The 27,522-nt window shown below is 39.6% G+C and overlaps 1 protein-coding gene across 7 annotated transcripts in view; it reads right to left on the bottom strand.

The window, feature by feature from the left end:
- Positions 1-2,597: 2,597 nt before the first annotated feature.
- LPAR1 (lysophosphatidic acid receptor 1) overlaps positions 2,598-27,522 on the bottom strand; it is a 201,171-nt gene continuing 176,246 nt past the window's right edge. For all 7 annotated transcript variants that reach the window (XM_032306780.1, XM_032306776.1, XM_032306777.1 and 4 more), the window contains one exon: positions 2,598-5,058. In XM_032306780.1, coding sequence (XP_032162671.1) covers positions 4,757-5,058 — 302 coding nt within the window. In that variant the 3' untranslated portion in view covers positions 2,598-4,756. The remainder of the gene's footprint in view (positions 5,059-27,522) is intronic.

Here is a 27,522-nt window from a genome sequence, read left to right as displayed (position 1 = left end):
GAAGTATCAATTGATGCTAAGACTAGACACCAAAATTCCATGATGAATAGAGTATTTCTTACAAAATGCCATTATTACAAAGAAAAAAGCAAAAAGAGTGTTTTCTTTACAGTGAAGAAATCTGGCAGGCAATATCGTCATCAAGTAATCGAAGCTGACATCACCAGGAAAGGAACAAATCAGCCTCGTGTGTTACTTGCTGGGATGCAGTGAGAAGAACCACAGCAGCACTTGTGTTATCTTACCAAAGTAATATCAATCTAATCATAAAGATATACTAAATGCACCCAAATTCGGGGGCATTCTACAAAATCACTGACCTATGACCTTGAAATGTCAAGGTCAGGAAGGTCAATGGAAGACTCAGGGATTTTCCAAGATCAAAGACGACTCAAGAGATGTGGTAACTAAGTAATCAGTGATCCTAGACTGGAGTCTTTTGCTGCAAGGGACGTTTAGCTGAAAAACTGGTGAATGAAGCTTGAATGGGGCTGTGAATAAGATGGTAGTTTATCAGTGTTAATTGCCTGATTTTGATGATTGTATTCAGGTTGTGAAAGAGAATGTTTGTAGGAATCACAGAGTATTCAAAAATGATGGGGCATCATGTCGGCAACTTCCAGATGGTTCCAGGAAATGTTCTGTGAACTTGGCAAACTTTGAGATTGTTTCAAAATAAAAATTGTTTTATATAAAAAACACAACTGATAGTTTTTTCTGTAGTCTAGAGCTCAAGAGATTGTGGTATGCCCAACTTCTTCCTCTTCCGATTAGCAATACACAAACAAGGAGGACAGCATGAGTGAAAATGGAATTCTCTAAAGCAGGGGTTGGTACAGTTTTTCTGTAAAGGGTCAGATAGTAAATATTTTAGACTTTGAGGGATGATCTCTGTTGCAACTATTCAATTCCGCTATTGTAGTACAAAACCAGCCATAAACAATAAACTGGTGGGTGTGACTGTATTCCAATGGAACTATTGACACTGAAATTTCATATCATTTCCATGTGCTGGAAAATATTCCTCCCTCACACCCCAATCATTTAAGAATGTAAAGCTCATCCTAAGTTCACACAAAAACTATAGATTTGGCCAATGGGTCTTAATTTGCTGATCTCAGCTTTAGATTTTAAAATGGTCTTTACATGCCACATCATTAAACAAATTAGTAAATAATTGGTAAACATAAGCATTATAAATTTATGAGAACTAGAGAATTTTATGTGAGGATTATCAAGGTACAGGTGAATGTTATAGAATGAACACACCCAGCTTTGGAAGATGGCGGACCCATTCGGCTCTTAGTTACACACATTTCTTCTGTCAGATCATGCCTGAATCCAAGCCCATCCCAACTCACATACAAATCCTATTCCCTCTGAGGGCTTGGGGTTTGGTGAAGCTCATTTGGTGCTAAAAATAATTTGTTTAAAAAGGTCTTGCATTGAAATGTTCTTACCTTGGTGTAACGAAGGGAACTGATAAAGGCATGTTTTTACAGTTTAATCTAGCAAGAGTCACAAGCCAGTTTTAAGAAAAAGGACTAGAGAGGCACCTGGATGGCTCAGTCAGTTAAGCATCTGCCTTTGACTCAGTCATGGTCTCGGGGTCCTGCTCAGTGGGGAGTCTGCTTCTCCCTCTCTCTCCCCCTCCGGCTCATGCTCTGTCTCCCTCTCTCAAATAAAATCTTTAAAAAAGAAAAGAAAAAAGGCTTAAAAACATTATCACAAAATTATACTTCCAAAGTTGAGGGACTCAGAGTAAATTAGAAGGATGACAGAGAGTGGAACCTAAGAGTTAATTGGGAAAGAAAATGGGAAAACCATGTATCAACTGAGGCTTTGAGTGTAGGAAATTACGGTTTCACTAATTTAAAAAAGAAAACATCTAAGAGGTGGCTAATTGGTGAAGAAGAGTTCTAAAATACCTGATTTCTAACAATCTTACATCCACCTAAATTTAAAGATTCAGAATTCTCTTCCAAATAATCATTAAGACATTCACTTGAATAAACATTTTGTTATCTTTTCCAACATCTTAGCAATACACCAAAACAAATATGATTGGCATGTAACTGGAAGATAGCTGTGACTTTTGTTATTAAAATTAATAAGCATGAAGGGGCACCTGGGTGGCTCAGTCTATTAAGCACCCGACTCTCAGTTTCCCCTCAAGTCATGATCTCATGGGTCATGAGATCGACTGGGGCTCCGCACTCAGTAGGGAGACTGCTTGAGATTCTCTCCCCCTTTCTCCCCTAAAATAAATATATCTTTAAAGAAAGAAAAACAACCAATAAACATGAAGAGCACTGTCATTTTATAAACTCCTAGTGAGAGCTTTTCATCAGGTCAACCAGAAAGTTTTCATTAAATCACTTTTTCCAAAAGAAAGTCACGCTAAGAATAAGACTTTTTCCTGATGTTGAAAAGCCGCCGTTCTGAGCTGGGGAAGCATATGGTGGCTTCACCTCAAGAGTACAGAAGCCCTGGTGGCAGGGAAATAAACGTTGTTCACAGAAGGCAGGCACCATGAAACCCAGGCTGGAAGACTCAGGGGTAAAAGAAACAGCACTGACCACAACCGCACACCGCCAAACACTGACTGAAAATGAATTTATTAAGGTCCAATTAGTATGTTTTTAATTTCAAATCATCCAGAATATATGCACATGAAAGTCCAAGTTCATTTCATCACTTCCAACATAACATGCTCTGTATTTTGTATAAAGAATGTGCAAACACGTTTCTGCTGACTGGTTCCCCCTGTTCTTCTCACGGTGGGCGCCTTACAAGTCTGCCCTCTGCTCAAATGCTGACCGCGCTGACTTCTTCCCTCCTAGACAAAGTGATTCTTCTGGACATCTTTCTCTTAAACGTACTCCTGACTTTCCCACACCTGCTTCATGACTGTGACTTTTACCGGTTACTTTTGCGAACAAACTGGTGCAATAACTAGTTCATCTGGACCATTCATTGAGCAGGTATCACCTACCACGGTGATTCCTAAAGAACAGTCAGTATCCAGTCCCATACCAACGCAACTCAACCCATTTGCTACAGGAGGGTCCCAAGCCATTTACTACGAAGATCCTTTATTCACTTAGCATGTTTAATGTCTTCCTGTGACCTTCACTTCTACATATGGGCGTGGCCACCAAGAGCTGGACATTGGCTCCTCAAACGAAATTTGGCATTGCTCCTCAAATGAAATTTGGCATTCATTAGGGTGTCATGGTTATTTGTAACAACTGTTTCTAGTCCATCTTGTGATATAAAAAAGTCACTCTCAACTAAAGTGACCACTGCATTTCCTTTGTAAAAAGGCAATTTAACTGGCTTTCCTCTCAACTGCCACCCATGTGGCGCAAAGCAGGAAATCCCTTTTTATAAAAGGTAAGAGCATAAAAAGACATTTCACATTTAAAAAAAAAATCCTTCATGGGAGTATGTCCTAAGTAAATAATCAATTACACGGACAAAGTTGTATGTACACAAAATTTTTGCAACATTGTTTATAGTAGTGAAAATTAGAAATGACCTAAGGAGTCAACGGTGTGGGAACGGTTAAATAAATGGAGTTGCATCCATTAAATGGAATATTATATAGCCAGTAAAATTGTTTTTGTAAAAATTTTAATGCTGTAGGAAAATGTGGCAACTCTGCAGTGGAAGAGAAAAAAACTGGTTATAAAATCATTTATGTATGATCCCAATTATATAAAAAGTTATATAATATACATAGAGGCATACACGAGGGAAAAGCTGTTAATGGTGGTTACTTCTGGGTTGTGATATTATCAGTAATTATTTTTTTCTGTTTTACACATTTCTGTATTTTTCAAGTTTTCTACAATGACTATGTATTATTTTATAATACAGAAAAACACAGGCTATTAAAACATTCCTCTGATGTACTGATAATTAGAATGTACTTCAATATTATAAATATGTGGGAACAATATTACTGTGCTTCGACTTCTAGGACTTTTTTTTTAGAGTACATTTTCTTTTGGTAATAAACCTACATTCCCTGTTTTACATGTGTTATGACACTTTGATAAGAAGGTAATATTAGAATTAGAGCATTGTTTCATAACCTAAACAAATATTGGCTTTGACATCTAGGTTCTTCTAGGTCCTAGAAGATTTAAAATCAATACTCTTTAATCTTTTTAAGTAAGGCATACTGCATACATACATTACATGCATGCTTTCTAAAAAATCATTCTAATTTACAGTTTCCCTACAGAAGGAAAAAAATGGAATTATAATAGTTCAAAAACCGCCTATAGTCTTATCCATTGCAAGCATGCTGGTAAGTATACATGTTTATTAAATGAAATGTATCCTTCTGGAATAAAAAAAGGGAAGCCTGTATGTAGATGAAATTGTGGATTCAATTAGTCAGCATTTATTCTGACTTGCACCAAACCACACCAAATCGTCAGAAGTCTAGTTAGTGTAGTCTCAATGGGCACTCCCGAGTCTGTTTATGAATTCCATTGCAAGATCTCCACTTTCTACTTTTCAAAAGGAACGGGGATCGGGATGAAGGGTGTCCCGTAAGCTAATTGTCCGCATACCGCAAGTCTTGCTGGGTCTAGGAACGAATACTGCCATTGGTTAGTGTTTTAAGTACAAGAGTTTATTTTTCCTCACTCTCTCTCACACCCCACCTGGCCCTGGCCCTGAGGGAGGGGGAGCTGTTCATCCCTCCATCTGTGATGGCTGGCTCCTCATCCTGGTTGCCTTTCTAAACCACGGAGTGGTCATTGCTGTGAACGCCAGCCAAGATGGTGTGGTTGAGGGAGGAAGCCGAGCGGTCAGAGCCTTCCGTGGGGCCACTGGCACTGTCGCTGCGCTGGCAGCAGAGGATCTGTCGGAAGGTGGCGCTCATCTCCTTGTCGCGGTAGGAGTAGATGATGGGGTTCATGGCGGAGTTGAACTCGGCCAGCAGAAGGAAAAACTTCTCATAGGCCAGGACGTCACACTGCGGACAGCACACATCGAGAAGTAACAAGACCAATCCAGGAGTCCAACAGATGATAAAGGCACCTGTAAAGGGCAGGGATTGAGAAGATTTTTATTTTTCTTATTTATTATTTATTTTCTCATTAAAAAAATGTTTTTAAAGAGATTTTATTTATTTATTTTACAGAAAGAGAGAGTGCTCCTTGAGAAGATTTTTAAAAGGAAGAATATTATATATTATATATATATATATATATATATATATATATATATAATTACAAAGCAAAGCAACTTGGTTCAATATAAAAACACTGAGATCCTAGGTGGCTCAGCCATTAGGCATCTATCTTAGGCTCAGGTCGTGATCCCAGGATCCTGGGATCGAGTCCCACATTGGGGCTCCCTGCTCAGAGGGGAGCCTCTTTCTCCCTCTCCCTCTGCTCCCCCCAACTTGTGTTCCCTCTCTTGCCATCTGTCAAATAAATAAATAAAATCAGTAAGTAAATAAAATTAAAAGAAATACTGAGATTCAAAGCCACCAGACCATCATCTGAAAGGAAATGCTCTTTTGCTGGAAAAAAAAAATGAAGAAAATTTTAATGTTAAAATAATTTAATAGTATCTCATTGATCCAGATGAGATTTGGATCATTTTGAGTACTTATGATGCTCAAATTGAGTATTTATGAGACGATGATAATGATTACTTCAAGCAAAACTCTGAGTTCCCTAAGCAATTGAGACATGACGGACCGGATAGGAGATACCCACCTCAACAGTTATGACGGTAGGGTTTTGAGTAGTATGACACTGTTTTGGGACAAAAGGTAAGCCTGTGACCAATGTCCTTTAATACTTAGTTTAAGGCATAATTTCTGAGTTCAAGTTGAATGGACTCAAATCCTTGCTTTCTTGTTTAAAAAACTGGGTGAATTTGGACAATAATTTTCTTACCTCAGTTTTTGGATGTGGTAAATAGAAACGATCGTATTTGCCTCATCAGGTTTGTTGTAAGGCATAAACGAGTGCTAAGAAAGTAATCGTTAAGCATATATTTTAGCAGTAACAACAATAATACTGTTATTATCTGCTCAGTATCATGGGCCCATTTGGAAATAGAAATTTCCAACAATAAGATGGATATTTATTTTTTATTCAGCAATCACTTAAAAGGTACTGTTCTGCACACTTTAAAAATACTAATTCATTTCATCGGTACACCACCATATGAGAGAGAAACCATTACCCCATCACGCGATGACGGAGCTGAGAAAATACTAGGTGATATTCCTGCTTCCTGAACTTAATAAAATTTAATGTTTACACCAAACTTCATGCTTTAGATGTTTTACTAATTTAGATCCACTTTCTCTTCTTCCCAGCGATTCCGAATTGTTAAGATTTTACTAGAACCGTCGAAAGAAGGGAAATATAGACTATATTCTTAATTTCAGCTGATTCTGTTCCTCAAATCACTAATCTGGCTCGCAGGGGAAATGGAATTTGTGAAACAGCACCAAAACCAACTGCTGTGTTACCCTGGGATCTGCTGGGGTTCCTCAGCCAAGAGGACATGGGTCAACAGAACCAGTGGGCCCCGTTTCAACCCATTACAGATCACCCTGCACGGGTCATCAGGCTCCATAGCGAGCAGACAGGAACAGGGAAGACCCCCGAAATGCATCTGAATCTTCAGATGGAAAGGACAGTGGCCCACGTGGATCCAGGCTGGAACGGGGTCGTGGATCCCGACCGGCCTCAAGGAGTGAGTTTCGTAAAAGGTAAACACAAGAGATTTAGTCTCCAAACAGCTCGGTTTTGAATGCAAGCTTTCTTTTTTGAACTGATTCAGCAGGGAAATGAAAATAAAGGAGAGAAGTACCCCCATAAAGCTCTTTGTTCGAAAACACAAATGTGTCTTGGTTTTAAACTGCTGTTCACTTTGAAGACTGTCCAAGGTGCTTCATTTTCTAATAAATACAATACCTTAGACTTTGCTCAGAGAGGAAAAAAAAATATTTCAAGTATCAGGAGATAATAGCCAAGGAGCTATTTGAACTTCAAGTAAAAATGTTAATAAAGCCTACATTCCAAGTCCTTGAATTTCCTTGCTTGAAAATCACTCAGAAAGCTAAACATAAAGGGAAATCAAAGGAATGCCTCTTGGGTTTCAGAAATAATGCATTATTCATTGAGAAGCCAGGAAGGGAATTATTCTCAGGGTGGAAAATGCTTGGATGGAAAATGCATGGTCCCATTATTCCATTTACTTAGAAACTAAAAACATGCAGGCCCTTCATGAATGGGAGAGCATTCTTGTAAGTTTCCTTTCCCTTTCTTTTATCAAAGCTCGAATTGAGCTCAAATTCAGAACTTGATTAGATACCAGCAACATGCATCTCAACAGATTTATTTGAAATAAAATGATCTTTTTCTCCTCCCAGGCAGCAGAAGGGAACATCCTTATTCTCACAGACTTTAAGTGACAGAATTCAGATATGGTCATTTGTTGCTTGTAACTTCTTCCAATTTTTAAGTTCAAAAGGAGCAAGATCTTTTCAATAAAAGCCAGAGTCTCAGAAACTAACCCATGGGTGTTACTTTCAGACCAGAAGGAAAAAAAAAAAAAGGCAAGGAGACTTGTTAGATTAGAGACAGGAAGTGGGAAACACCAGTCTGACACAGGAGCTAATACATCACTGAGGAACTTCACTGAGGAACTCAGACTCATGTCCCTTCTTCACCAAAAGGAACTGTTTTTTAGTGCTGTCATCAGGCCCAACTACACAGTCCTAAGACTGTTTGGTTCTTCAAGACTCAAAGAGTAATTCGGGGGACTCACAGCAGAGGCCTCAGAAATCAACACCTGAATCCAATCATACAGTTTTCCCTTCTTCTCCCTTCTCTTCTCTTTCACTAAGGTGCCAAGGACCAAACTGACCAAAAGTGAAGATGGACTACTGAAGGAGAAAATCTCAAGGCGCTGAGGCTTCTAAACAATAGTCAGTGGGGCTCCTGGTTCACTCAGTCAGTAGACTGTGTGACTCTCGATCTTGGGGTGGTGAGTTCAAGCCCCACATTGGGTGTAGAGATTACTAAAAACTAAAATCTTTAAACAAATGAAATAAATGAGTGAGTGCATGTTATGGAACCAAGTTTGCTTAAATTAAGGATTTACCCCCAAGCTTCTAAAAACAAACACAAACTACACCCAGGCCCCTTTAGTAATAAGCAGCCAACCATAATTCCATTGGGTTATGGACCCTATCAACACCTAATCTGTAGAGACTCAAGGGCACACCAAGAGCAGGTTAATAGAGTCCAAAGGACTTCCATTTCCTCATCAGTGAAGTGGAAAGGTGAAAGCTCCCTGCCTACTCCATAGGGTGCAGTGAGGATCACGCTAAGAAACAACGTGTGAAAGCTCTCTGGACACTGTGTATCTACGTGACTATACTGCCTACACACACTGTGGGCAGCATGAGCAATGCCTGGTGTAGCAGAAACAGAGCAGATTTCTGCCAAGGGCAGAATGTGGAAGCATGTTTTGATCTGTAGACGATCTGGCAGCTCCAAGAAGAAACCACCTCAACTGTAAGAGAGTCCAAGGCCTTGCAGTTGAGTAGAACAAGGTAAGAAGGGAGAGCGAGGGAACGCAAAGAAGCATGGGAACTCTAAATCATTCTGAAGGTTCTCATGGGTCAACTCAATACCTATACCAAGATGGCACATAAAATGATGGAGTACTTGGTGGGGACACTGCTTTATGTAGCTTGTACATTTCCAGAACATTTCCGATGGACATATTCCCACAGATTAAGGCATAAAATGTATCGTAACGTTTTAGATTTACGTTTTAGATTACATTTTAGATTTACATTTTACGTTTTACATAAAATGTAAAAAGGAATCGTATGCAACAGTAGGAAAGTAAAAGGAAGCATAAATACTTTATGGTTATTTACTATAAATTCAGAAGCAGAAGTGGCAGAAGATAAGATGTTCAAGGTCATGAAGGCTTTGGGTGTCTGGTTGAGACATCCGAAATTTCTCCAGTGTGGCACACTAGTTCTCAGGACTAGTCACACATTATAATAACTCATAAAGCTTATAAGAAAGAAGGATCTTCACCTATACTCCTCCATGAGATTTTAATGTCATTGGCCCTCCTAGTCGGTGTCTCACTGAATACGGAACACTATCATAGAGTAGGAGAAGAAAATAATCTGGATAAAAATAAAGACAAAAACATTGGATGTTTCCAAATTCCAGAGGAGAAATAATGAAAGCCTGAATCAGGGCAGTGGCACTGGGGGTGAGTATGAAAGGATCAGTAAAGTATTTAGGAGACGGACGCATGAAATGGGTAAGATAAAAAGAATCTAAGTGCGATGCTTCGATTTTCCACTGGGGTAAAGGAAGAACATTGCTACCTTTCACTGAAAGAGGAAAACACAGGAAAAAAGGTTAATGGGGGTTTTCTGAGGGGAGATGAGGAGAGCAGGGAGGATGACCGTGAGTTTACCCAACCATAGTCTGAGGCACCTGCCAGGCTTCAAACGCAGAATTTTAAGGACATGATATGCTCATGGCAACTTGAGTTCTGGGAAACCATCTCCTAGCACGCTGAACAAGAGTGGCTACATCCTGCACTATTTGCCGATGTCACAAGTAACACGGGGAGAGAGCTATTCAAAAAAATAGCCGTGGGTTAGAATAAAATAGCTGAAAGTAGCTCTTCTTAGAACAAGCTTCCTTCCTTCCTTCCGCATCTGTCAAATCCATCCGTGAGGCCCCCGTGCCCACGAAGACGGAAGGAGAGGTGCTGGAATGCAGACGTGAAAAGCAGAGAGGAAGGAGGCTGTTTGGGAACCACGGGTCACAGCTGCAGATCAAGATCGTGTTACCACACCTTCCTTCAAATCTACACAACCTCATCAGCTCAGTAATGCTTACCATCTGGTCTCACAATTAGAGTCTTTTTTTCTAGAGTGGCTTTTCCCTAATGAGTTAAACTCTGCTTACATATGGAACATCAGGACCAAAGTGAAAGAAAGTGTTTGACAGTTGAGAAGACTGCTAGGGAGGGACCCCAAGATTTCTGATGAAGAAAAACCAGAAAACATTTCCAGGCTGGCTGGCAAATTTATGTTTTTATAAAAACAACAACAACAACAACAAAACCCCCAGACATCCCGCAGATCTAAAACGACTCAAGGTTAACTCAATTCCACACCAGCGGTGTGTTCAAGTCAACCTCTGCCCTGGCCTCACTCTTCTTGTTTCTCAAAAGGATCTAGGAAACGAGTCTAATCTCAGAGGCGGGTAGTGTTAGAGGCTGAAGGGGAATTTAGGTGTTCAAATACATACACTCCTTCCATTGCCACTGAATTGTGTATCCCAGAATTCAGTCCAATTTCTGTAGTTGTTATGATTTCTGCTACTGAGGTACACATAAACAATTTGGCTAGCTCGGAAATCATCTAAACTATGTATCTTAAAAGAGCCTACATTATAAGATAATAAACCACGGGTTAAAGTTTATTCCTAGGTCTAGCAGTCAAGGGATCATTGCAGTGGAGATGTAAATGACTTTCCGAAATTAAAGTTTTTTTCTGTAAGAGTAACCTAGATTATTTATAAGATCCTTTTCTGAGAACACGGAGAAGATAAAAGTAATGCATTTGTACTTCTTCATGGTCATGAGTAAATGCTTCATACGTTTCAAGTTGCACGATTTCATGCATCATGTGATGTACTCATCATTTCCTTCACCCCTGAGAGCAATGTTTATCCTTTAAGGAAGAACATTAGCTACATGCAGATCCTCGGGGGTGCCTGGCTGGCTCAGTTGGTGGACCATGCCACTCGCTCTCTGGGTTGTGAGTTTGAGCCCCACCAGGTATAGAGATTACATTACATTGAAAAAACAAAACAACAACAAAACCTTAAAAACAACAATAACATAGAGATTTCAAAGCAGAACAGAATACTCATTATGTTTTCTTTTGAATATTCCTGGATAAAAGCTTCAGCTAGTACTGTCTTTAGCAAGGCAATGCTGGCTTTCGGATACACAGGAGAATGCCACCCCGGCTTCGCTTTGGCATACGACGCTCTCTTTCACGTCGAATGTTGAGTACCATACACATACCTGCTCCATATCCTACAAGAGACGGTAAATCTCATCCTGCAACTGGACACTGGAAAGCACGTGCTGAAGTGGTTTGCAGGCCAGCCTCCCCTCTCATAGAACACATCTGTGCTCGACGACATAAACCACTTCTCCATGGCTACAACCCCAGCCGAGTAAGCAATGCCTTTTATCTGCCTGTTGTGACAGGCTCCTAACCAATTCCTCTTCCTCAATGCTTCTTCCCCAAAGCTTGCACAGAATGGCCAGAGTGATCTTTCGTAAGCATAAATCAATTCGTATTACATCACTTGCTTGCTTAAAATCCTACAAAGGTTTTCTTCTTGAAATCCTTACTGGGATCTGGAACGCCCCATAGGACTGGCCCCTGCCAGTCTCTCCAACATCATCTCTTTCCACTCATCTCCCCCATTCACTAGATTCTAATCACATGCACCAAGCTCTTTTCTGTCTCAGGACCTTTGCATTTGTGGTTCCTTCACCAAGGAACACTCCTTCTGGAGATCTTCACAACTACTTACTTACCATTAAGCATCACTTCCTCAAAAGCAATCCCTGTTATCCTAACTGAAGCTGCACACCCTCCCTACTACACTCTCCCATATTTTGTCATCTTCCTATCGTTTATCTTTACCCTAAATTCTCTTACTGATTTGACATGTTTATTTTCTATCTTCCTTCGGTGAGAATGTCAGCTTTGTAAAGGGAGTAACTGCGCTTTCTGTCGTGTCGGGATCTCCAGCGTCTAGAACAGTGGCGGGCATGTGGTGGACATTCAATATATCTGTCACACATCAGTCACATGTAACCACCCAACAGACATATCAGAAACAAGGAAAATTAATGAGTAATAAAGTAACTGCATAAGGTTTAGAAAATAAACATTAGGGGCGCCTGGGTGGCTCAGTTTGTTGAAGCTTCTGCCTTCGGCTCAGGTCATGATCTCAGGGTCCTGGGATCGAGCCCCGCATCAGGCTCTCTGCTCAGCAGGGAGTCTTCTTCCTCCTCTCTCTCTGCCTGCCTCTCTGCCTACTTGTGATCGCTGTCTGTCAAATAAATAAATAAATAAAATCTTTAAAAAAAAAAAAAAAAAGAAAGAAACATTAACACCAACAGGATGCAAGGTCTTTAAATGGGTGCTACAATGCATTCCAAAGGGCATGAGGTGGACCTTAGAGGCAAAAGTCTCACCATATATGCCTTTGTTACTGTAACATAAGCAAATCTATTGCTAACAATCCTAGTGGACATCAGATTCTCTCATGAGTTCTGGAGAAACGTGTTGGGCTCAGTGATGAAGGGAGACACGGCATTACCCATGTTGCTGCTATAGGAATGGTTCCGTAGAATCATGCTGTCCCATCAGATCCTGGATTCTGCAGTGTCACTAATGCACCAGACACACCTTTGTGCTAATCCCTCAGAATTCAAAGTTCCATGTTGGGGCTCTGACAGGTGGTGATTAGGTCTCATACCCACATTCTGGCTCTCAGTGAGTGTGGAGAGAGAATATATTCTGTGCCTTGGCATACAGGATCTTACTTTTTTTTTTTTTAATAGAATATGAAGTACACTTCAAGGGATGTCTGGGTGGCTCAGTCGGTTGAGTGGCTGCCTTCGGCTCAGGTCATGATCCCAGGGTCCTGGGTTCCAGTCACATCAGGCTCTCTGCTCTGCGGGGAGCCTGCTTCCTCCTCTCTCTCTGCCTGCCTCTCTGCCTACTTGTGATCTCTCTCTCTCTCTCTCAAATAAATAAATAAATAAAATATTTTAAAAAATCATTTAAAAAATAGGATATAAAGTACACTTCTAATCACTTATCATAATCAGTATCCATGCATAATATTAGTGAATATTTGCAGCACTTTTCCAAGTGTCATGCCTATATTGCTGTATTTTTTTCATATACTTATGTCTTGATAATTTATAATAGTTTGCTTACCTCAAGGAAGACTCATAATTTATGAGAGGATAAGGATAATTCTCATTAATTATATTTTTCTTCCCAGCATATTGTATCAGCTGTGTTCCTTTCAGTGACTGATGTCTAAACAATGGTACGAAACTAATTCCTTTAATTATTACATCTTTTTTTCCCCTATAGAAAATTTGGAAAATGCAGGAAATTACAAATAGGAAATTTTAAAAATCACTTAGAGCCCTGAAGTCTAGAGATCCTTCAGTATGTGATCTTGCACTTTCAAAATGTTGCTTTTTTTTTATTCTAAACGTGTGCCTTTTTTCTGATTGCATATGAAATTAACATGGAATGACTGTTGATTAGTGACGGGGAAGGGAAGTAGATCTTTTATCTTGAGGACCATTATTTTGTTATCTAATTAGTGTTTTCATGTAGTGGATGTACCCTAGCTCGGTCAATACAACATCCACTGGAACTGGTGAGGACATTAACTATAATTTATTTGTGTTTTCTGGAGGACTTCAGGTTCAATGTAAGATACTGAAGTACACGCAAATCCATGCAGGGACATCATGCTTCAGGGAATGTGTGTATTCACGATGCAGGAGACTTTCCCGAACAGGGGTTTCCCTGGGAAGTCAACTGCCATTAGAGCCAGCTTTGTCCTATCCCTAAAATATCCAGTGATCCCATCTAACGGGTAAGCAAAATGCTGTATTAGACAATCACACAGAGAGAAGTGCACTCCCGGGAAAGTTCTTATCTATGAGCAGTTAATACAAGATTGTAATAATGTTCAAATAAGACAGAAATAGCTTGGCTAACTCGTTAGCTCCAAATTCTAAGGACTCAAGAGACAACTGGTAAATGAAAGACGCAATGAGTTATATGTCCTTACACAGCCACAGCCATGCCCCACTTCCAGCTGTAGCTAATAATCTCCCAGAGTAGTATATGACCCCTGAGGTCTCTATAAGCATACAAAACAGGAAATGCTTGAATTTAATTTTAACAAAACCAATGCATATGAAACTATGTTAAAATGGATAACCATCTCTCCCCTTCCTCCCTAAACATGTTTTCTGATTTCTACCCAGCTGTGTCTTGGGGTGAACTAGCTGAGGACAAGACTGGCTCACCAGAACATCCCCACCCACTAATAACCAAAAAACAGTGCTCCTCCAAATGCCTACACCAAAGCATTTTCTTGCAAGTGCTTACTATTCTCAAATGATAGATTATAAAATTGCAAAAATATATACAATTTATATATATGCTCACACACATGATATGAATGTAATAATATAACACAAATGTGTATGTGTGTGCACAGATATACATTTACATGTGTGCATATATATACATACATATACATATATATGCATACATAAATACACACACACACGAGTCATATATTCATATCCACATCCATCACTGCATTTTAGGGTATTTAAAAAAAAAAAAACGAGATTTATTTTCTTTTGCACACAGTAAACTCTGAGACTCAAACAAAAAGGATGCCACTTAACATATTCTTCACATAGAAAATAATTCACCATTTTCAGAATAGTGGTATCTCTTTTGCCTTCCAAGCCCTTTGATTGCAAATTTTTTTAAAAAGCAAACTTCACCCCTTATTTTAAAAATGATAAATCTTAAATCTCACTGACAATGTTGTCGACTCCAGACCGACATCAACTAACTCAGAAAGTGATACTAAACATATTGCATGACTGCGGTCCAGCTGTTACCAAGGTAATTTGAATAATATTTATTCCTTTACAAAGATAAATAAAATCTACCCCCCGGAATCTTTCCCTAGCAAAAGTTCAACATAAACATGGAATTTATAATCAGTTTTGCAACATAAATAAGGAATTTGTAATAGGCTTTGCAATATATTTAATTTTTCCACTATGAATTAAGATTCTCCCCAAATGACGCAAGTCTAAAAAATGAGTATTAAAATCTGGTTGAAAAATATTCACAGAATGTAGCTGATGACAGCATCCTATGGATCTTATTCTTTACAGTTCATGAACTACTGGCATGGGTCAGCAAGATATATATTACTCAAGAGACAAACTTGAAGAACAAAAAAATGTAATGAAAATTCCATTTATTATTCATTTCCTTACTAACAAAACAGGGGGAAAATTTAGCCCAAAAGCAAATTCAGCAAATTTTGTGAAATATTATTGCAACCTAAAAATGTTTATATAGAATTATGTGTGTATAAATATATATGTGTATACATACATTTTAATAGCTAAAAGATAATGAAAAGAACAGCAACAGAAATGGTAAATCTAATTCTTTTCAATAATGGCTATCCCTCCTACAGTTGTTAGATGTTCTGGATTGATATTTACAAAGCACAGATTCTTGGCAGAATAGGAAAAAGATATAGTCTGTTCTACTAGGATATGATAGTTGTATGTCTAAGAGATCTCTCATTATCAAGAATTTTGAAGTTTTAAAAAAGAAAGTTACAAAAGCAACCATTCAATTGGGAGGTGGGGATTTAGGCTAAAGAGTTCCAGACTTAAAATCATAAATATTATTTTTCTACATGAACTTCAATTATTTTAACTACAAGCTCCGAGCAAAATATTGATTGCTCAAAACTAACAAAACAAGATTAAATATCACAAGGCAAATTCTAAGACATAAATCCTGAACAAAAGCCTATCAGTTCTAAAGCCTTCAAAATAAACTGCAACAGTATCACTTCTGGGAATCTGCCATACAGATATACTTACACACAATACAATTGCGCTTGTGCAAGGAATTCTTTGCAGCATTACTATTTAATTCCGGTATGGTTAGCATTCAGTGTTATATTAGTTTCCGGTGTACAATATAGCGATTCAACAATTCTCTATATTACTCAGTGCTCATCATGGTAAGTGTCTTCTTAATCCCCATCACCTATTTCACCCAACCTCCCACTTACTTCCTCTCTGGTAACTATCAGTTTGTTCTCTATAGTTAAGACTATTTCTTAGTTTGTCTTTGTTTTTGTGGTTTTGTTTTTTTCCTTTGTTCATTTGTTTCTTAATTCCACCTGTGGGAGAAATCATACTGTATTTGTCTTTCCCTGACTGACTTATTTCACTTGGCATTACACCCTCTAGTTCCATCCATGGTTGTTACCAATGGCAAGATTTCATTCTCTTTCATGGCTAAGTAATATTCAGCTGTCTGTATACACACCACACCTTCCTCATCCACTCATCAACCGATAGCATTTGGGCTGCTTCCAAAATTTGGCTATTGTAAATGTTATTGTAATAAACATAAGGTGCATATATCTTTTCAAATTCTTCGGGTAAATACCCAGTAGTGAAACTACTGGATTATATGGTGATTGTATTTTTAATTTTTTGAGGAACCTCCACACTGTTTACTGCAGTGGTTGCACCAGTTTGCATTCCCACCAACAGTACACGGGGGTTTCTTTTTCTCCACAACCTCACCAACTCTTGTTTCTCAGCATCATTTATTTTTAAAAATAGGAAATAGTCGAGGTAATCACAACTAGAGAAGAGAAACAAATAATACTGTATTCATAAAGTAGAATCCTAGTCAACTGGTTATTAAGATACTCCATCCTGATACCAATGATCTCCAAGATACACTGTTCAGTGAAAAAAAAAAACAAACAGATAAAGAAAAATATGTACAATATGCTGTCAGTTATGCTTTAACAGCATCGAAAAAGCACGTGCGAATACAAACACAAAGCAGATGTCCTATCATTAGCCCCAACTGAAGCTATCAATAAATTTTAAAAATGTTTAGAACATGAATCTATTAAAATGATACTTCAACGTTCTATTTGAACTTAAAATACCAATTTGTTTTCTCATTTGCCAATCCTTTCATATCGAGCCAAGGCCCTCTATGTGAATATGGGTCTGCTAATTGGAGTTCTGCATCATCTTTCATGCAAAGCCACACCAATAAAGCATCACATATTACTTCCAAGTTGGCTCCTTCAAAGTGGAGTCAGAACTTTAAAATTCTTGTAAAGCAGTGTAAGTACAAAAATCTTGCAAAATTTTTTTTATTTTCTCTAGACTTAGAGTTGTTCTCATCAGCAAATCTAAATTTCTTTTTGCAACTTGTTTTCATTAAATATTAATAAAATATCCACCTTCATTTTCCCAGAATCATCTTGTTGTACTCATTTTCATTCGATACTGTAATATTTAATTAGTTATGCTATTTTATAATAAACTGGCATAAAGAGCTTTAGGAGCAAAAACCAACAGGTTCTTGGTAATAGTCAGGAGCTGAATTACTTGGCTTTAAAAAAATATTACATGTCAGGTACTCTCCTAGGTACTGGGGATACCACAGTGAATCAAAAAGAAAGAAATCTCTCACTGAGTTTAGGTTTTAGAAGGTTCTAGAAGGGGTGTAAAAGACCGTGAATTAAATAAAATCTCTCTTAGAGAGGGACAGCATTTGGAGCCTGGGAGAGCATGTGGAAGCCAAGGAGACTAGTTGAAGGTTCTTGTAGAAATCCAGACTAGACACAATGATGGCTTTGAACTTGGGAAGGTGATCACAGATGTATGTGACGGTCAAACTTATCTAATTTGAGAACAGAATGGATGTTTGAGAGAGAAAGAGAGACAGAGAGAGGAGTCAGAAAGCCTGCAAGCAACCAAAATAAAGGATTTAGCGCCAAGGAGTTCTGATAAGAGTTCGATGTGTCTTGAGAATGAAAGCCTGACTGGAGTGGATTCAAGAGTGAATGGAGAAATTGGATACTGCAAGAACAGACGATGCTTTGATGCAGTTTTGCTGTGGCTAAGAGAAAAAGGACTGTTGGCATTAATTGTTATGTTTTAGAAGTTTTTGTTAACAACCATGTTGGTTAAGATAACATTAATAGGTCTATACTCTGTGTGTGTGTGTGTGTGTGTGTGTGTGTGTGTTTGTATACGTATGTGCTTACCCACCCCCCACATATATATAAGCTCATAGATATACAGAATGTTTTTAGAATGCTACATCAAACGTTGATTATTGTCAAGTACATGTAAATGATATGCTTTAAAAATATGGTTATATGTCAATTATCCTTCAATAAAGGGGAAAGGGGAGGAAGATGGGAGGCAGGAAGGAGGAAAAGTGATTGAGATGAAGAAGCAGACTGCCCAAGATGAACACTGACCATCCTTAGTCTCTTTCCCATCCGCTGGCAGGTAGCCCATGTCACCAGTCACCTTAGTGCACTGGCTCCGAGCTGGGAGGTCCCCAGCTGTCCAGCACGGCCAGTGGCTCGGTGGGTGAGTCTTCTGATCCAGGAATGAAACGTGAGCCAGCACGTCTGGCTTCACAACTAAAACTCCTCAGTGTTACATAGGATGTTCTTATCTTAAAAAGAACAGCTAGCCGACTGGGGAAGATTTAAAACCCTATTAATGATAGGATGAGTCATCAATAAATGGGCATGCCCATATACTGCTGACAGAAAATCACTGCACCATCTTTTTGAAGGGCCAGTTGGCAATGTCTAAATTTAAAATGTCCTCTTCTAGCTACCAAGTCCAATGTACATCATCCAGAAATACTTGAAGCAGCACATAAAATTTGTGAATACGGAATGTTCAGTGAAGCAATACTTGTGATGGTAGAAAATCATAAATTTAAACATCCACCAATATTATAAATCAGTGGGGTACTCAACAGCGGGCACATGGACAAACACTTCTCCACGTAGGTCTTTATCCACATAGGAAGATTTGCAAACTACACATCCGTAAAGTTTATACCACACACCATTCATTATAAAATCGCAATAGGTACTTACATGCGTACGTACGCTATACACATTATAGAAAGTCTAGAAAGACACACACTGAATTGTTACCAGCACTTACCTCGAAGGCTCAGGGTGGTGAAGTGTAGATTTTAAATTTTAATGTCAATATTTTTGTAATTTTCAGTTTGTTTGTTTTTTAACTAGGAGCATATTTAATCATTAAGGAACAGGTGACAATATTCAGGCATTATTCCCATGGCACTCAAGAAGCTAGTTGTGGGGAGGAAGACAGATTGAGGTTTCTTAAGGATAACATTTTGTTCAGTCTCCCAGACTGTGTGATTTGGAAGACTTAAAGGGTATATATTCATATTTGCATGGACAACAGAGACAGGCCTGAAGTCACACACAGTTTTTTCCCTTACGAGGGGTGGGACATCGGACAGCTTCTTCAGTTCTGTGGAGCCTTCATTTCCTTCTGTGTCAAATGGGGAAAGTACTTTCAGCACTAGCATGAGGACTGAAGGAGGGAGACCATCTCTAGACTAACAGGCTACCTGACAGACACCCTTCATTTTTTTCCCTCTTTCCTCCTCCTTCAGGAAAAACCCAAGGAATAAATCACCAAGAAATACAGGTCTTTGGAGTGAACTATTATTGGTTCTCCAGGCCTAGAAGTAGCAAAGTGGGGAGCGGCATTAACTTCACCCTAGCCACAGAGGGAGCACAAGACCGCCTTCCTCCTCCTGGTTTGAGAATGTTCTGGAGGCGTCCACCAGTGTTTCTTGATGGGCTCTCAAATTTTAGGGCCAGTCCTCTTCCTACTTTAGGTGGAAAGTCAATTAAGTATTTTCTTTTACTTTCTTACTTTTAGACTCTATCTCCTTTGAACAAGGATTGGAGCTAAGAGAAAAATTAGTAAAAAGTTGAAAGGACCCTGATTTTATTGGGCCTCAGACAGAGGAGAACAATTGCTAAACACTAATGGGTTACCTCAGTTTTGCTATGCTAAAGCAGAGTTCTAAAAAAGGATGAATTCCTGGCTCTGGGGGGCTCAGGTGCAGGGACACAGCTGCCCACAGCCCGGCCAGTGGAGTTACCGGGGAGCTTGCTCCAGGTTTCTGTGGAGCAGACGCTGGGGCCTGGCTACCTGGCAGCGTGGGCCCACAGCCAAGAAGGGCAGGACTGAGACACGCCCCCTTCCCCAGTCCAGGCCCAAGGCAGAGGCCAGATTCCTCACTGGGAAACTGGATGAGAGGGACTTGTTTTTCTAATGACAGGGTCTGACCCAGCCGAGCTGTCTGAGGAAAACAGATAAGACCGGGAAGGAACTTCTTCAGGGAGTGGACACCGGCCACCCATTTCTATTTTCTCCCAGGTTACAGTTTAGGAAGGGATGGAGGGTACTTATTGGGCAGTACAAGCCATGGGATGCTCGGCCTTGGAGGTCCTCCAGCCTCTCCCGTGGGCTGGGAAGCCGCCCTCCGGAAACAGCAGGCAGAGGGTGTGTGCTGAGGGAATTCCAGCACAGGCTAGTTTTGGCTAATGGGGAGAAAAACAGATAAAAAATAATTTTCCTAAGAAAAAAAGCAGCAATAGTACTGAACCAAATGAAGCCAAGAAGGGCTGGACGTTTTTCTTGCCGTCAGGGAATATACAATTCATTTGCCTATCTGTAGCTCCGAAGGATTAGTCAAATGTATGCTTCCAGTTTACCCTGGAGAGAGAAATGCGCTTTCCCAAGTTAATTCAGGGATACGATGCTAATGAAGACCCTCCTGTCTCATTTGTGATTAGGCTTGTTACCACTTAAGATGTAAAACAGTGCTGATACCTTCCAGGCCTCCCATATTTCATAAATATTACTGATGGCTTCCTGTTAAGAAACCTTTATTTTTCAGACACCTGCTGTATCATCCAGTCTTTGGTGGTCTGTTGAGCTTAACTACCTAAAATGTTGGGGGGCAATGATACCTTTTAAAGGCATTTTTGCGCAGTATCTTTTGTAATGCCTGATTGAACTCACCAAGGACAACCCATTCATGGAACATGAGAAAGGCATCTCAGGATGTGAACTTTAGTTCTGCACGTTTGTACATAAGTCTTGGGTTTTTTAAAAAAATTCCCCATCGTGTTCCATAGTACCATGTGGAAAGTAGCCCTACATTAAAAACAAAGCAAAGGATCAGCAAGAATTGCACAGTAAGATGGAATATTATAATCCTAGAACATTCCAGAAAGATGAAACTATTATTTTAATAGTAAACTAAGAGTGAGGTTGGTAGATCAAAGACTTCTAGAGTCAGGTGCTATATGGGTATTAAAGAAGTACATAATACATTCAAACATGGGTTTGAAGTTGGGGGTTGGGTCCAGTAATTGTCTATCAATATGCAACTTTTTTGTCAGGCAGAAACATTTTTTCCTACATCGTGCCCTCCCATCCTTTAACCCCCTTAGCGTATTTGCAAAGCCCCCAAGGATCAGAATTGCAAACAGATCAGACACTGTTTGAGAATGGAATGTCACTTTGTTTGTTAGAGGCACCTGTGTTCTTCAATTGAGAGCATCCCCATCACACCTTTCTTTGCGGATCAGAAGACATAAGGTAGAAGAAAAAGACACCTGGAGAATTAATTCCAGAGAGACAGAAACGCTGAGGATATCTAGAAAGAAAAAGAACTGGGTATTCACTAAAATTATTTTATTTTATTTTATTTTTAAACTAAGCAGATACCCACACTACACTTACAATGATATAGTTTCTATACCACTACCGTTGAATTTGAAGACATTGGGATTATTTCATAAAGATTACATAAAATTATCATAGAATTTTTAAAGGAAGGGAAGAAAATATTTAATGGGGAAACAGGGATTCAAGATATCCTACTAATTAGACTTAGAGTCTTGCACAAGTCACAGGTCACTGGCCTTCAGACATACATTTCAGAAGCTGAAAAGATGGATAGCTCTTAATCATTTCTGTGACATCAACCCCTCAAGAATCCAGTGAAAGCCATGGCCCTACTTCAGCAGGAATAATGTTCTAAAACAACATTTCACTTATATAAAAAAAAATTTTCAGACAAAATTATTCTTCCCAGTGCTAGTTATGCTTTCAGGAATTTAAAAAAAAAAAAAAAAAGGTGTTTAATTTTGTCAGTAGCTGTCAATTGTGGAACTATGACATCAGAAAATTAATATAATTTGGCACTTTTATTCATCTATACAGGAAGTAAAAATTCTCTCTTATTGGTTATCTGTGCAAAGAAACATGAGTTTAAATCTAACTTCAATACCAATACTATATTGAGGACTTCCACCCCTCTGCCTGTTTACTCCTTGTTCCCTCATCCCACCCCTCTGCAGACAGAAAAAGCTCACAAGAGAGGCAGTATAATGCTATAAAAAGAATGTTACTTTTAAAATGAAGAGAGCGGGGGCAGGGGCACCTGGGTGGCTCAGTGGGTTAGGCCTCTGATTTCGGCTCAGGTCATGAACTCAGGGTCCTGGGATCGAGTCCCGCATCGGGCTCTCTGCTAGGCAGGGAGCCTGCTTCCTCCTCTCTCTCTGCCTGCCTCTCTGCCTGCTTGTGATCTCTCTCTCTCTGTCAAATAACTAAATCAAATATTTAAAATAAAGAGAGCTGGACTTAAGATTTTTTTAAAGTTATGAGGTACTCAAGGATCATCTGGTTTACTGCACATATTTATAAGATAAAGATAATGAAATTTAGAAGAACTTGTAGCCCTTTCCATAAAACATAAGCCAAAGAAGGCCCATCCTTCACCCCATTCTTACTTCTCTGGGCCTCAGTATCCTTATTTGCAAAAGGAAGATCGCTTACAGCCTGAATAGTCTAAGGCTAATAAAACTAGAAGTTTGATTTTCCCCTTTTCTATAGAACTTAATTCTTATTTATGCTATAAGCTATAATATTCACAATATCCAGCCTTCTCTGTGGTGTATGTCACCTTAACTCCAAAACAACCTAGGAATGTTTTCATTGCATTAGTGTAAAGCAAGAACAATTCCTTGGTGTTTTAACTGTCATATAAAGTAACAGATTTTGATTTGTACCAAAAAACCTGATAACCCTTAGATGACTCAGACAAACAGGCAATTTAAAAAAATGCAATACAAATTATTCCATCAGAACAAATGATGATTCTGGAGATCTCTGCAATTAATATTATGAATGAAAAGGTTTAGAGGGGGCACCCGGGTGGCTCAGTTTGTTGGGCGTCCAGCTCTTGATTTTGGCTCAGGTCGTGAGCTAAGGATTTTGAGACTGAGCCCTACACTGGGCTTTGCACTGAGTGTGGAGCCAGCTTGGTATTCTCTCTCCCTTGTCCTCTACCCTTCCCTCCCACCCCCTCACGTGCACACATACCCTCTTAAAAAAAAAAAAGAATGAAAAGGTTTGCTACATATTGTTACAGAGAAAAATCTGACTATAACATACATACATACATACATACATACATACATATGCATTCTCTCCTTCACATCATGAAATCACTAGGAACCTTAAATTCACTATGAAATTTTCAGATATTTGAAAAGGTTATATATTTTTTCATAGTTGACACTCTAGGAAATGCCCAAATTAAATTATAAAGTAAAAGATGAAAACAGCCGTTTTTTTGGTTAAAAGGAAAACAACCTACACTGATTGTTCAGAAGTTAGTTCAACAAAATCCAGTCCAGAAACAATAATACCAAGCAGCTATTTTGTGCAAAACGATGTGTTAAGTGTCTTTGCGGTTGGAATGCAGAGATGAAATAAGACACAGTTCTGGCTTAAAGAGCCTAGAAACTGAGGTTGGAAAGAAAGGCACTTACGTGACTAAAAGGGAAGCAGTAAAAGGGGCCCAAAGGAGGAGCTGAAACAGGAAACAAAGTCACGTAGACCCTTTTCAAACTTAAATGCGCATACGAGTCACCTGGAATCTTACTAAAATACAAATTCTCATTTAATAGGTCTGGGGGGAAGCCTGGCAGTCTGCATTTCTTAGAGCTTTCTCATGGTTTGGGAGGCTGGAAGTCCAAGACCAGGACACCAGCACGGTCAGGTTTTGGTGAGAGCCCTCTTCCAGAATGCAGACTGCCAACTTCTCATTGCATCCTCATGTGATGAGAGGGACTAGAGAGCTCCGTGAGGTCTCTTTTATAAGGGCACTAATCCCATTCATGGATGGGGGCTCCACCCCCATGACCCAAACACCTCCTGACGACCCCACCTCCTAATACCGTCATCGTGGGGGGTGGGGCTCAACAAAGGAATTTGAAAGGGATGCATTCGAATTACAGCAGTTATATTTCCTACTTCTTTAAATACCTCTAAACTTTCTGTTATCTCTCTTAAAAGGAAAAGGAGTATTTGGTTATGTGAACTTGTATCCAAAACGTCCATCAGCAACTTTTTTGTATTTTTTAGATTTTTGCTCATATGTGCCAAGGGCTAGGGCATCTTCAGTTACAGAACAATTAGTGACTAAGGTGATTATCATTCAAAAAATACAAATCCTTTCTTCAATCTGTTCCTACAAACTGCTGTTTAAAGTAAAAGCCTACCTCCGCTCAACTGCTTCTGAAAGGGAAGAGTGGTGATGAGCAAAGCCAAATGGCATTTACACTCAGTGTCCCTCCCTTCTTGAATGTGATGTACAAGACTGAACGAATTGTCTTCAAAGGCCCATTTTCCCAGGCTCGGGAAGTTACACTTGTTGAGGTTGACATGAGACCATTAGGAGGAAGGCAGAGGAAGAAGTGGTGGCCTAAGGACACAGCATCTGCTGACTCACTTTCCCACCACAGAGAGTGGCAAACTGAAACCGAGGCTTCAATTTAACTCTTCCTCCACACTCTTGAAAGTACAAGAACTTCCATTCATAGAAGCCTATGATGGCAGCGTGATTACAGAGTGCAGGTGGCTGGGGAGAGGACAGATCGCGTTCTGGTTTCTTACGGGGAACTAGGAGAGGCAGAAATGTAAAGAGATAGATTATTCTAGTTGAAATGAAGCCACTGACTAAATTCATTTTTTTCCCCACAGGAAGTCTTAAAGGGTCCCTCACAACCCCTCAAAGCCCCCTAATAAGACTTTTGGTCCCAGTAAGATGGCATAGATTACTTTCTCCCTGTAGCTCCCAGCTAACTACAAATATAAACCGTGGGGGAAAACCGTAAGAGGCAACCCAAAAAACCCAAAACAAATCAAACCAAAACCAGAAAGTTCTGAAATGCAGAAAAAGGAAGGTGAACTGGTTAAAGACCCTAAGATTGAATGGTCTTGCAATGTCCACCCAGCAGGAGAAGGCCAACCAAGCCCAGATTTCCCACATGCCCAACCCAGCAACACAAGGCAGCCCAGTTAGGATCATACAGAGTCCCACCAACACCACCAGGCTAACCAGCAGCACTGGCAATGGGGATGATTCAGAAGCTCCGCTGACAGTAAGTGGCCGGGGAGAATACTCTCCTTACTCACTAGGCCTCAGACTCCCTTCCCATGTGAGAGACAGCAGGCAGCTGGCTGTACCAGCAAAGGGGACACTGCCACAAAAAAGAGGCCTCACCAGGAAGTGCCCTCTCTCCCTGCAGTGTTGGGGCAGAGGGAGGAGAGAGGAAGGAGAGAGGAAGGAAGAACTGCAGAAAATAGGTGCCAGGAAGTGTGCCTGTCCTCAGCAGCCAAAGAATGCCTCTCCTCACCCCCCACCAGAGGCACTGGGAGGCCCTTCCCAGGAAAATGCCTCCATTTCCTCAGGTGGAATGAAGAGGGCCAGTGGGATGTCTAGCAACTCCAGATAAACAAATACCACCACAAAGTCTCTGAAAATGTAACTGGAAGCAACAGCCTACAAAATTAGGACAAGGTCTCCATGCTAAAACTAAATGGGATGGCTGCCTGGTAAAAGCAAAGATTTATATAAGACCACAAGCCTTCTAATATAATAGTCAAAATGTCCAGACACAATGAAAAAAAAAAAAAATCACCCATCACACAAAAAACTAGGAAAATTGCTATGTGATTGAGAAAAGAATCAATGGATTCTTCATCAATCCATCTTGATCAATCTTCATCAAGAATAATCAGTGGATTCATCTCCAACACAGAGATGAATCAGATGTTGGAATTACTGACATCCTTGTCAAAGCAGTCATCAAAAAATGCTTTGATATCCAACTGCAAGTTATTTTAGGACTGTAAAAACAGAAACATCACAGCAAAAAACTAGAAGTTATAAAAAAGGACTGAACTGAAGTTATTTTAATACATGATAACATGCAGAAGCTTAGTGGGTTCAATAGTAGAAATGACAGAGGACAGGTCATCAGTGAAGGTGATAATCAACAGACTCTATGAATTTGAACAAAAGAGAGAAAATAGACCAAACAAAAACAATGGCAGGAACTGAGACAGTAAGATCCAACATTCATCTGTATCATGAGTCCCAAAAGACAGGACAAAGAGAGTGTAAAAGAATTTTAGAAGAATCAATGGTTTAAACTTTCCAAACTGCAAGAAACTAAAAGAGAACAAGCCCAAAGAAACACACACCAAGATACTTCATAATTAAAAATTTAATTAATTGGGGTGCCTGGGTGGCTCAGTGGGTTAAAGCCTCTGCCTTTGGCTCAGGTCATGATCCCAGGTTCCTGGGATCGAGCCCCATATTGGGCTCTCTGCTCAGCAGGGAGCCTGCTTCCTCCTCTCTCTCTCTGCCTACTTGTGATCTGTCAAATAAAATCTTTTTTTAAACGTTTAAAAATGTAATTAATTAATTAATTAAAAATAAATTTTTTTTAGAAGAAAATGTTGATGACAACCAGAGACAACTAAGATCCAACATCGGTAAGATCCCTTCATCAGTAAGGAAGCACCAGTTCACAAAACAGTAAATTTCCCATCTAAAACTATGGGGCCAAAAAAAGTCACACATTTTCCAACTGCTGGAAAAACAAAAAAAATAAGCAACCTTCAATTCTATATCCAGCAGAACTATCCTTTAGGATGAGGGGGGGAAAATAAAGACATCCTCAGAAGAAGGAAAAGGAAAAGAATTTGTTGCTAGCAGACTTACCTTGAAAGAATGGCTGAAAAAAAATTTTTTTTTTCAAACAGAAAGGAAATGATAGAAGAAGGTTACTTAGCTGGGAGCTACAGGGAGAAAATAGTCTCTTGTCTGGACCAGAAGTCTTACTAGGATACTTTGTGGGGTTGGGAGGGACCCATTAAGACTACCTGTAATAGAAACAGACAATCCTCCTCCTAAGTTTTACAAAACCTATTAGATAGGTGAAACAAATACTCTACCATCACCTGATACTCAAAGCTATGATATTTCAAAGTGGGGAAGGTCAAGGCACTTCAATGGAAGTAAGGCTTCCACACTGCCAAGTGGTAAAATGTTGACATCAGTACACCATGTTCAATTACGCATATCCACAGCAATCGTTAAGAGACAAATACAAAGAGATCCACTCAAAAATACTGCATATAAATCAAGATGCAATTTTAAAAGCCATGAACTTCTACTTGGGATTCTGCACACCAGATACCTACCCATATATAAAAGCATAATGTCATTCAGAGAAAAGTCCTGGAGTGGATGGGTCTCCATCTGAATCTAACTGGGGATGTAGATCACCAGAACTTACTGGGCCTCAGTTTCCACATTTCTGAAAG

The sequence above is a fragment of the Mustela erminea genome, chromosome 12 (genome assembly GCF_009829155.1).
Source record: "Mustela erminea isolate mMusErm1 chromosome 12, mMusErm1.Pri, whole genome shotgun sequence".
Lineage (NCBI taxonomy): Eukaryota > Metazoa > Chordata > Mammalia > Carnivora > Mustelidae > Mustela > Mustela erminea.
This window is presented reverse-complemented; position numbering and strand designations above follow the sequence as displayed.